We start from the raw sequence: 12,186 nt of genomic DNA on the forward strand, positions 1-12,186 counted from the left end.
TTTATGTTTCTATGATTATCAATGGAGAATTTGCAAGGGTCTGAAATTTGATGAGTTTCCTGTTTAAGTGGAATCCTCTGAGTGAACTGAACACGAAGATACCCTTGATTCATAAATTGAGCAATTATTAGAGGAGATATGACAAAAATAACCTAATTTGCCAAAATACATGTGTTTAAATGGGAAATGCCGCCAGATGACGTCACAAGGCGGCACATTTTCTCACTTTTAAATCAATTTTTCTCCAATTTCCCATGTCAGAAAAAAATTATGAAAAATGTTGCGAACTCAGCTCATTAGGCACTTTCAGATGAAGCAATAAAAAAATTGCGTGCAAATTCTCCATTCTATTTTATGTTTCTATGATTATCAATTCTATTAAGTAAAAATGTATCACCGACATCACATTTCTTTTTCTTTCTAAAGGTGAATAGAACTTTACTTAATATTCTTTCATGCAATCGAAGATCACTGTTTTCCTCAATCTTTTTATGGCTGAAATGTGCACTGTTTTGTTGATTACGCCTGTTTAGAAAATTTGAATGAGAGAATCCCTTTCTATCAGTTGTTTAATAACTAGTAAGAATAGATACTTTTACCTGCATCGTTTTTTCTAATCATCAGAATGTTTTTTTCTCTGATCTTAGGTCCAGAATGGGCTAAAATAAAAATTCCACCCCAAGACACGTACATTCGCAAAGATGCCCCGGCATCGCTAGATTGTTTGTATGACATGGCCGACGTCACAGAATGGTATTTCAAAGAGACTGGTCCCCTCAAAAATTCATCAGAGTAAGTTTTGTACCATTTAATTTATTTGTTAGCAGAATCGCGGTAGGGTGGAGTGTTTAAGAGCGAGCTCTGACACTTACTCAGAAAGTTTGGGAACATAATTTAAAGGAAATTTTTACACGTTTCTTTCACATGTATGAAGAACTAATTTTTTGTTTAGTATAGTTTAGGTTCCAGCTCAAAAGTTTAGTATTTGAAGTTGAGTAGTGGATGAGGAAAAGCTTGAAAGTAGTTGCAGAGGGGGAGGGGATGGTGAAAGTAAATAAACATTTGATGGGTGTTAAGACAAAACGGAGGATAATTAAAGAAGTGTTTACTTAAGTGCACACATACTTTTTCCCCATGAAGCCGTAAATTCTAGTTTTATGATTTCGTTACTCTCCAGCCCCGCTGACTCCAGAGCCTTGATTTAAGGATTGAGTCCTGTCTCAATTCAGATATCTGGTCGGCTGTTTATCAAACCAAGTAATGACTGAGTCAAGTTTAATGTCAGCCTCAAATGAAGTGCCTGCCAACTGAAGTAAACAGCTCACTATTCTGTATCTTGCAGTATTGTGCATCTACTCTATTTGCTGAGAGAGAACTCTATGAACCTCTGAATGCACACTGCCATATTTCCTCTATTAAAGCAAGAATTATCTTATGAAACTTTGAGATTTTGATCTCTACTTTCTTTTCTTATTCTTCAGATAATTTGATTTGTAATTCAATTCAGCCTAACTCGAGTTTTTTAGACAAAATATTCACACTTTTTCTCGAAAATTAATGTTCTGTGAAGGAACATTTACATCATTCAAATGCTGAACTGTGTTCTTTATCAAAGTGGCAGTTTATTTAAGATGATCAATGTGTCAGCAATATGAGTCAATTTTTTTCAATTTTGATAAAATTGTCCTACTTCTATACCAGTCTATGAGTGGAGAAAATTTGAGTTACTCTTTAACTTTCATCCAAAATTTTCAAGTTGTTTGTAAAGTTGTAATTCAAAGGCATTTTGCACTGGTTTCCGCTGGAAATAAAGAAATGCCAATAAAACTTTAAAATGCTGCATCGCAGTGTTTTTCCAAACTGAATTTCATCTAACAATCTGGTGCGAAGATTTTGCATAGCCTTGTATTTAGTAGCTTTTTAGCAGCATCAATTTCACTTGAGTATCCTTTTCTTCACAGGTATTAATTTATTTCTCGTTTCAGGTTGACAATCTATCCAAACAACACCCTCCTCATTCATAAAATGTCATCAAAAAACGAGGGACTATACGGTTGTGTTGGTATTAGAGAGGAATCCCTGGAGGTGCCACAGAAGTACACTGCTCAATTAGAAATCGCTTGTAAGTAATTTGTTGAATTTTTTCCCAAATTCATTACTTTATTTAGACAAAGCTGCTCTGTTTTTGGATGTGTATAATTTTTGTTCCGAGGACCTCTATTTTCAAATGATCTTAGTCAATATTATAGTCAAGGATCTCAGAAAGTTTAGGTCTTGCCATTTTTCAAACTGGCATTACCATTTTAAAAATTTCTGATTTCCTCCAAATTTCCAGAGCTATCATCTCTTCTTAGTCTTTTAATCACAAATTGCTACAATCCTGCAAAAAACAGGCGAAGTTTGGTACAATTCTATACTGAACCTGCACATTTTACTGTAACTGTATAAAAGAAAAGAGAAAACAGAAAAAAGAACCGGAATTTTCATTGCAACTTCCAAAAAAACACATGATAAACTGTACAGCCCAACTTTTTGGTTTTTTTCTGATTGAACTTTGGCCTAAACTTTAATTAGTATTCCTTATTACCCATCCGTTTATAAGTAAGAGAATATCTTCAGCAATATTATTTTGTATAATTAAATTCCGAAACTTTTTTCAGTTCTTTACAACATGAATCAATCCACACTTAATTTGGAAAGTGATGAACCTGTCATAATTCCGGAAGGAGAGAGTTTCCAAATAACCTGTTCGCCTCCTTTCGGCCTTCCTAAACCAACGGTGATGTGGCAGGATGTTAATGGCAAAAGTTTACAATCAAGCGCAAGTATCACCATCACAAATCAAACACTTTTCATTAAGAAAGCTCAGGTCAATCAGCACACAGGCACCTATGTGTGTTCAGCAGAAAACATTGCCGATAAGAAACAGACGTCTTTCAAGTTAATTGTTGCAAGTAAGTATTTTACTTCTTGTGACAATCAGTGTTCGCTTTTAATTTTCTTTGAGATAAGAGAAAAACATCTAAACTCTTTTATATTTCCTCATAACCTGATACATCTTCTCATAGATTAGTTGTTTTTTAACCAAATCTAATCAAACAAAATGAAATGAATTAAAATTATCAAGTTAACGTTATCTATTATTTCTTTGGTTCTCTTCTCTTTCTATCCTGGGTCTGTTGCACGATAGAGATACAGCCATGTGAACGGACTTTTTGGGGGTAAAATGGCATGAAACTTTTGATGGTGTATGGTACTAGTAACTTTTCCAAATTATTTTTAACTATCTATCATATCCTCACTTACCAGGGAATTTTACCAAAATGTCTCGGAGAAATTCATTCTCTAAATTTTGTGGCAACCCTGAAAACTGGGACAGCCTCATTTTACAATGTTTTTCATTCATCTCTTACCCACACATGTTCTTACTTGACCCTTTCATTTTTTCCCCCATTTTCAACCTCATCAGAGCCGCCAAGTATCCAGTTGAATCCGTCACCAGCTGCTGTGGACGAGGGCTCTACGGCTCTTTTCATCTGTGGACATACAGCGACGCCTCCACCAGTCACAACTGTCTACTGGCTTCACAATTCGGCTCCAATCTCCTCAGACATTCCCCGCTTCAATATATCTGATAATGGTTCATTGACAATCCACAATGTCCATGTTAGCGATAAAGGAGAGTACGTTTGTGTCATCAACAGCACAGTGTATCCCCTTGTCAAGTCAAAACCAGCCCATCTCTACGTTCAAGGTATTATTATTTTTTTTAAATATTCTATGTATTATTTATTGATATCAGTTGGAGACTAAGGGAAAAGTCCAAGATAAAACCAGGCATTTGTGTTGGAAGCTAAAGAGAGAGCAGGCAGAATTTTTAGGGCTTCTGTCCTATGGAGTTTATGAGATTTTAAACCTCCCAGATGATCCAATATTATCTCTGAAAGGTATCTTGAATTAAAATAGTTTTAATCAAACATTTTTGTAGCACTAATAAATAATAATACTTTTGTCTACCCTTTCTTGGAACACCATGTCCAGTAGCAAGACAACTTGTATTTATTGCATTTCTTTTTTTTAGTTTATCTCGGTTAAAATGTTAATACCTAAAGGTATCCTTAAGAATCCTGGCGAGTCCTTTGACATTTTTCCTTTGTTCTATTGTGTCTTTGCACTAATCTTTACAATAATAATCATTAACACTTTTTACATTGTTATAGAGAGGTTAAAGTTTAACCCAAAACCCAGCAAAAAAATAATGGAATTAGGTCAAGGTAGCAAAATTCAGTGCCGTGCGCAAGGCTATGACACACCTGTGGTCAAATGGTTCAAGGTAAGGAATTTCATATTTTATTTTTTTTTTTCAAAGTTTTGTCTTAACTACAACATATGCACCATTGGTCATTAAGAAACTACATAGCCGTTAATTTGATAATAAATTGAAAAAGGTTGTGGTGGTAAAAAAAATCATATTTTAATCAATGAAAAGCGTAACCAATAGAGGTCCACAGCTTTACTAGTATTGGGGAATTAGCCAGATGACTCAACCCTCAACGTGAAGGACTAACGTTGGAATTTTGAGTGGGCTCTTCTAGATTTATTGCTTCCACTAACACTAAGAGCCCAACCTACCCTTCCGATGAGTAGTTCATACTCCTAAAAGCCGGTGACCATCTCTTAAACCTCTTTTGGGCCTGAATTGACAGCTGGGGTCCGCAAGAGAACTAAAACTAGTGACAATTATAGTCCTCCGTGCAGTTTAAAATACTGCTGCTCAGAATTCACGGGAATTTTTTTTTTTTTGCTGTTTCAGTTCTTTTGTACTGTTTTAATTATTTCAATTTTATCTTTGTTTTTCAGGTTGGCAAGTCTAATGTGCCAGTGAAAGCTGAGAATGGAACTCTGGTCTTTAAGAATGTGACACTGGACGACCAAGGCCAATACATGTGTGTTGCCTCCAATTCTCAAGGTCGAATCAATGTAACAATCGATGTCGATGTAGTTGGTGAGTATTTTGTTTGTTCTCTTTTAAAAAATTAACATGCAAAAGGGCCCTAATATGATAGATACCCTTCTGCAATTATGCTCTTCTCCAAACGAGCCGTCTATTTGAACCTCATGATAAGTGGTCCAATGATACAATTGTGCAATAATCGATGTGTAAAAATCCTGTATGTGTTTTATTACAAACAAATTTTGGATTACATACAATGTAAAATTTCTTCAATTAAAAAATTGTGCGCAGTCCAAATATGATTAAAAAACTTACGATTCAATTCTCTCATCTGCAATAGTAAGCAAATTCGGAAAGGATCAGAAAGCAGAAAAAGAGGCTATGAAAAGATGGGGTTTTTAGTTCAGACACCCTTGAGCTGTCCAGACTTGTTTTGACTGAAGAATTTCTGAGACTCTCAGATTTTTTTCGTGTTAAAAATTATTCAGATATTTTTAGTTCAAAAACTTCTGAATCGTTTATACTTGACAGTTTAATTAGTCATTTTGAAAATAGTATTCTCACTCTCACTCTTTCTCTGACTTCACTAGTGAACTTGTTAGAAATGATAAATTTAAACATTTTGAAGAGTTTATGACCATTATCAGCAGAAGAAATAGAAATCCGTCATAAATAGAAATTTGTTCCATGACTGATGAAATGTAAATGTTTAGAAAAAACAGATAGGACATTCTCAAAAAGATGGGTTTTGATCTGTGGGTGTATCTCAAAAGATAGTGTTTACTTTAAGTGTCCCTTCAAGTTTTTTCCATCTTGTTTTTAATGCCTTTTCCCTTTTTTTACAGTCTCACCAAAATTCCTGGCAATTGCAAAAAATCCTACTCAAGCTTTAGAAGGGTATTCCATTACAATTGACTGTGTTGCGGACGGCTATCCAAAACCAACTATACAGTGGGACAAAAACACGATCACTCAAGAGCACTTTGATCGTTCCAGGTTTCTCATTTTAGAGAATGGCTCTCTTTTAATCACTGAAGTTCATTTAAACGATGAAGGCAAATATGGCTGCACTGCTGGGAACAGCGGAGGGTTTAACCGATCGGAGGTTTTCCTCAATGTGATAAGTTAGTATGCATTGTCTGATTCACTCTTTGTACTTTTTCTGTTTAACTTGCCATTTTAATCTTAGGAACTATTTTTTCTCAAAGATCTGCTGAGTGGCTAAAATTTAAACCACAGAAACACCTCTGAAAGAAAAGAGTAAAAATTATCACACCATGATACACGTTTTTCTTTAAATAGAGTTGGCTTATTTTTTAGTATTATTTTATAATTTTATGCTGTATAAGAACAATTTTCCTTACGGGAAACATTTTAGTACACTTGTGGTTATTTATATGAAAAAGGATCATATTGAGTTCACACCAACAAAGTTGATGCTTTTTTAGACTGTGACTGAAGATTCACCATCTTGGTTCTTGCATTTACGCCCCATGCAAAAATGACATCAGACGATCCTCTGTTGCAGTCTAGAAGTGTGTAAATTTATTCGGCTTTAGATCCTAAATCCCTCAGAATTGATCTATTGGCACTCCTGCCTGAACGAATGATTCACCAACAGTTTTGCACAAAAAAAGCCCAAAAATTTCATAACAGTCCTAAATAGTATCAAATATGAGATTACAGTATATTAATACTCTTTTTGAAAGAAAACTATGTTAGGTTTTAGTATACCTTGTTACAGGCTGAAAATTGCTAGAATAAAATATTATTCATGCCTTATATGGTACAAAAAAGAACTATACAGCTCACAACTTTGGGATGTGTGTGAATGTATTTGCTGAAGACAAGAATTTTTGTTGAACTTTATGAAAATCCCTTTGTTAAAATAATTTTTTTTTTTTTTTTTTTTTTTTTTTGCGGCAAGATAACACAAATTCTCATCTCTGTAAATCTAGGATTAGTAAATGTCGAGCATTCATGCATTGATAGATCCATCATTCAACATGCTTCCAATCGTTTTTATGTTATAAATTTGTATCTCTGTTAACCATGATAATTTCCTTCACTAGGTGAGGGCTACCACCCTGGGCCAGATGGTTGGATGGATTCTGGCGATGACTTCATGCTGACACGTACAGTTATTGTAACTCTCAGTGCGGCAGGATCATACATGTTTTTGGTCATCGGACTCACTGCTTGGTGTAGATTGCGAAGACGTCGAAGGAAGATGGCCCTCAATGCTGGAGTAGAACCGGTTCATTCTCTGCGTAAGTTGAATCTCTTATGCTTTGGTTCTTGGAAAGGAATCTCACAAAATTGGACAGTTGTTAAAATCTCTTGTGAGACTTCGTGAGATTTAGAAATTTGGACATCTTTGAACTCTGTATCAATTGATTTCAATCAGTTATAAAAAATCGTATTCTGATAGAAAGAAAAATTTCACTCTACTCATTTTATTGCTTTCTAAGGTACGCTCAGTCACTGAAATGCACCGAGACTACTTTTGTGAATATAGCGACTCTTCAAAAAGTTATATGTTTAGCAAAATATCTCATTCTACAAGCAATGATTTTTGGAAGGTTAACACCTTACAACCAATAGCATTTCTCATATTCTTTGAGGTGTTAAAAATTAATTTTCAATAAATTCACTCTTCAAAAAATGATAGAATAAAAATTATCTTTCAAAATTACTGCCTTTTATAGCTTTAAATCAAACTTAAGTTTCTGTTAACATAGTTTATACTATCGCAAAAACTACATTTTATATTGTCAAAAGGCAGTCTTAAGGATTAAATGGATCAATAAAATTTCAAGTTCGTTGAAGCTCTCAAAGAAGAAAAATAAAACTTGAACCGAAGAAATTAAAACTTGCGCAAAACACTAGTAGACAGATTATCAACACATAATTGAATCCTCAATTTCACATCAATTGTGAAAATTTTCTCTTACAGTTGGGAAAAATGATGGTCTGGAATTGAGAGACAAGCATCGGAACGGAGAAATAATCAGTGGCAGGAGTGATGGTGAAAATACTACCCAATCGCAAGGCTCTGGTCAGTCTAGACGGAGCCGCAATGGGTGTGGAAGAACAGACTTCCTCCGCAAAGATTTGCACAATATGATGCTTCTAGGTAAGTTTGAAATTATTTTAAAAACATCTAGCCCGCATCCTGTAGATCAATGTGTTGAAAGTTGGGCATTTTCTCAAGTTTTGGTTGTTGTATCATTGTTGCTAGGCTAGAGTGTCCACTGGTTCATCATGTCCAAAATCCTTGCCTTCCAATCACCATTTCCACACTTTTTCCTTAATCCTGAAAGAATTCCCAATGTTTGATTTCCTAAAATCCTTGCTTTTTCATCACCTTTTTTCCTCTCATTGTACACATTTTAATTTCAAAGATGGACAGAATTTTTTTCTTTCAGACACATAGGTTGATCATTTGTTTAAAAATAAATGTACATGGCTTCCTTAATGATCCTAATTATCCGAGGATGATATTTAACAGCAAATATCATAATCTTGACAGCATGGCAAAACATGTTCTTCTATCAAAACCCTCCAGGAATTAATTTCTTTTAGCACCCCTCTGTGTGTATCTCATGTTGTCAATAGTTCCCATTCTTCCTGTATGTTTCATCTCAGCAAATTCTAATTTTCTTACTGCCCACCCTAGGAAACGGACAGTTTGGCGAGGTCTATCTGGCACAAGCACATGGTCTGATAGACGAGCAGGGTGACACGGTTGTAATGGTGAAAGCACTTAAGAATACTCGGGAAGAAATCGCTCTCCAAGAGTTCACACGAGAGTTGGATCTCTTCAGTCGCTTGAACCATGAGAATATAGTGAAGCTTTATGGATTATGCCGAGATGCAGAGCCGCATTACATGCTGCTCGAATATACTGATTGGGTGAGAAAAAGCATAGCAACATTTCAAATCTTTCCTTCTATTTATTGGAACACTTTTGAACGTAAGGCTGTAAAATATTAGTACGTGTGTCCAAAAACTGGGAATTTAAATATCGGTAAATCTGCTGAGCATCAAAACTGGGAAAAAACATTAAACTAAACTGGATCAAAGAAGATTCAAAGTTGAATTAAATTATCTTCATACAACTGAAAGCAAAGTACACTATCGTTTTCCCACTCATTTCCAGTGCTCTAAGTATATGGGTCTATTAGGGGTTGTACCGCTTTTTCTGTTTTTCCTATGAACTGGGTTAAATGATCAACCTCTTTACTCTCCCTGAATTTATCAATCGTCAGGATAACTAAAAACCCTGGTTGAGCTGAAGTAGAAAACTTTTTTGTGAAAATAGAAAATGACACTTTTCTGAAATTACTTTGTAATCATCCTCCTGTGGCTTATTAATTTGTTTATTTTTTCCTTCAGGGGGACTTGAAGCAATTCTTACTGGCAACCCGCAAAGACCACCCTACTGCTGGGAAACCTCGGCCGCCACCTCTGAGTGTTCCGCAAATATTGTCCATGGCCCATCAAGTAGCTTTGGGAATGGAGCACCTGACAAATCACCGACTGCTTCACAAAGATCTCGCAGCTAGAAATTGTTTGATCGTCTCGAATCTCTCTGTAAAAATCTCGCTCTCTTCCTTATCAGTAGACACATACTCGTCTGAGTATTTCAAATTTCATAATCAGGTGAGTCGCCAGTTTTTTGTTACATCACTTTGGCCTATCTGGCCACCCATTGATTTGTGACCCTAAAAGGGATCCATGTCCAGAATTTTTTTGGGAGAGTTTTTTGTCAAGTTTTGTGAATGAATTTGGATTAAAGTTAAAGACTGAAACACAACTATTTAGATATTCAGAGTATAAGTTGCAAGCACTTTTTTCATTCCAAGTTCATTTTTATACAAGTAGGGCGCATAATGTTGCATCATGATCTCACACTCTCAAATTGCTTTTTTTTACCAAACCTTGTGTTTTCCATCACAAACTTCGAAAATGGTGATGACTTCTCTTAAGATAGACCTACCGAAGGTTTTTTTTTTTTTTTTTCTACCAAATTTCACTTAATTTTTCTCAGCACAAAGGATACCAATACTCTTATTTGGGGATTTTCTGAACGATTGTCCTTTTCTTGTGGATGATCTTATATTAACTGCAATAACTTTTAAGTAGACACGGTCTTATTGGTACTAAGTTTTACTACCCCAACCATCAAATTATACAGTCCCACAATAAATAAATCCCAGTCAAGACAATCACCCTCATTGTTTCTTGCGTATGGCCATTAATCAATTTTTTTGTTCCCATGTCAATTTGGGAAAATACTCCGCTGAAATAAATATAAAAACGAAAATTTCTGTCAGTATCCGCCTCTTTTAATAGTTGATGCAATCTTGAAATAATTTTTAATTCCTTTTTGAGGAGTGGAGCTTTGAGTTTGTTTCTCATAGATTTGCTAATTGTTAAATATCGTTTTATTTCATTTCCAGCTAATACCTCTAAGATGGATGCCTCCAGAAGCTGTCTTTGAGTCAGATTATTCAATGAAGTCAGACACATACTCCTACGCCTGCCTGGTTTGGGAAATGTTCACGAAAGGAGATGTTCCATTTTCGCGGCTGTCTGATGAAGAAGTGTTGAAAAACCTCGAAAGCGGTGAACTGAAGTGGAAACACCACAAATCAATGCCTTCAAATCTAGTCATTCTTTTGCATAAATGTTGGTCAAGGAGTCCCAAAGACAGACCAACTTTCTCGCAAATCGCCCTCGAAGTCAATGATATTTTAAGTGCTGTAAATAACCCTGATCATATCTCATCTGTTGGAAATTATTCTAATCATGTCTAGTTTTTGACTTGAAGCCTGTTTCAAATTGAAATCTTTAATGTCCAATTTCACTGCCATGCAGTGTTCCTTCAAGTTCTGTTATTTTGTGACTATAAAATTGTGTTTTTGAGCAGACTGAAATTATTGCAACCTTTAGAAACGCCAACTTAATTCCATTTAGCTAAATCAAGCAAAATGGAGACTGGATTTTTGATAATGTGTGAGAAAAAGAATCCTGCAGTTTGGGGACAAAATGGTTCTGTTTTAAACCATAGGTTTCATCGAAATTTGTTCTCTAAAAAATAAACCGAAACCAACATGAATATTTGTAGAAGCAAGGTAACCTCTCTGAAACTTTGACAAAAGTTATCCAAGGAACTTAAAACAAATGCCTAATTCAATGAACTAGTTTTCTTCAGTAGGAACTGGTTTCCTGACTGAGGATATGTTTTTACTATAAATTAGTCTCTGCTTAGTCTTACAGAGGTTTGCAGGTTTATGTGGAGAGTTGTAAATTGTCATGCACCTTCACGGCCTCTTTTTATGAACAACACACATGAAAAAATCCCCCATTCTCAAGGCTGTGTTTTTTCTAAGGTTGTAACTAATTTCTTTTACTTTTGTGAGTTTATCAGTGATTGTATTTTAAGTCCTAATCGTAAGTTTTTTAATGATCTTTATATTTGATAATTTTTGCATGTCTTTTATACTTTTGATTTGAATTAAAAATGAGAAAACTTATGGTTTGATTCTCAAATGTATTATTGATATACCCAGATAATTTGAATTTGACGTAGTTATCTGCATGGAAAGAGACACGGGCCAAAATTTGAAGCTGCACCTCAAAATTGCAGCAACTTGATACCTCTTGAGGATTTACTTGCGTGCATCCAAATTTCTAGATGCACCCAAAGAAGTTTCAATGAGTTGTCACGCTAAGTAATTTTGAAGAAGCATCTTCAAATTTGGGCCTCTAGCTGTTGAGAAGACTCCCTTTGTGAAACGTAACAAGCCATTTAAATGTTAGGCTAAGTCTTGTGCATTCGACGGAGATAGAAATTAAATTACACAATACAATTTGTTTCAGCACTTGATCCTTTCCATATTTTTCGATATGGTGTTCTTTAAAACTCTTGAGCTCAAATTTTCAATCAGGCCCCACAAAATGAATCATTGGGACCCGCAGCAAAATCTCAAATGTGAAAAGGTGATGCCTGTTTTGTTCATGGTTGATAACTAAACAAAGCAGGAAATGTGTACATAGTTCAGTAATTTCTCCTACCATGTCTCACAAATATCTTCTTATCTTTTTTTTTCTGCTTCAAAATTATTCTTGTGCAGTTTCTCTTTTTTCTTTAGTAAAACGTTTCTACTAATCAAGATGTTTCCTCAGACATTCAAAGGCTATCTCGTGCAACACTCGTACACATA

The 12,186-nt window shown here is 35.1% G+C and overlaps 1 protein-coding gene across 1 annotated transcript in view; it reads left to right on the forward strand.

Annotated features, from left to right (window-relative positions):
* The window catches only part of LOC109036895 (inactive tyrosine-protein kinase 7), a 32,781-nt gene extending 21,285 nt beyond the window's left edge, over positions 1 to 11,496 (forward strand). The window contains exons 5-16 of the mRNA XM_019051318.2: positions 648 to 792; positions 1,986 to 2,122; positions 2,661 to 2,954; positions 3,470 to 3,754; positions 4,221 to 4,333; positions 4,861 to 5,005; positions 5,800 to 6,078; positions 7,027 to 7,224; positions 7,911 to 8,090; positions 8,634 to 8,869; positions 9,353 to 9,619; positions 10,420 to 11,496. Of these exons, the coding sequence (XP_018906863.2) occupies positions 648 to 792; positions 1,986 to 2,122; positions 2,661 to 2,954; positions 3,470 to 3,754; positions 4,221 to 4,333; positions 4,861 to 5,005; positions 5,800 to 6,078; positions 7,027 to 7,224; positions 7,911 to 8,090; positions 8,634 to 8,869; positions 9,353 to 9,619; positions 10,420 to 10,776 (2,636 nt within the window). The 3' untranslated portion in view covers positions 10,777 to 11,496. The remainder of the gene's footprint in view (positions 1 to 647; positions 793 to 1,985; positions 2,123 to 2,660; positions 2,955 to 3,469; positions 3,755 to 4,220; positions 4,334 to 4,860; positions 5,006 to 5,799; positions 6,079 to 7,026; positions 7,225 to 7,910; positions 8,091 to 8,633; positions 8,870 to 9,352; positions 9,620 to 10,419) is intronic.
* The last annotated feature ends 690 nt before the right edge of the window (positions 11,497 to 12,186 follow it).

The sequence above is a fragment of the Bemisia tabaci genome, chromosome 4 (assembly GCF_918797505.1).
Source record: "Bemisia tabaci chromosome 4, PGI_BMITA_v3".
In the NCBI taxonomy this organism is placed as follows: domain Eukaryota; kingdom Metazoa; phylum Arthropoda; class Insecta; order Hemiptera; family Aleyrodidae; genus Bemisia; species Bemisia tabaci.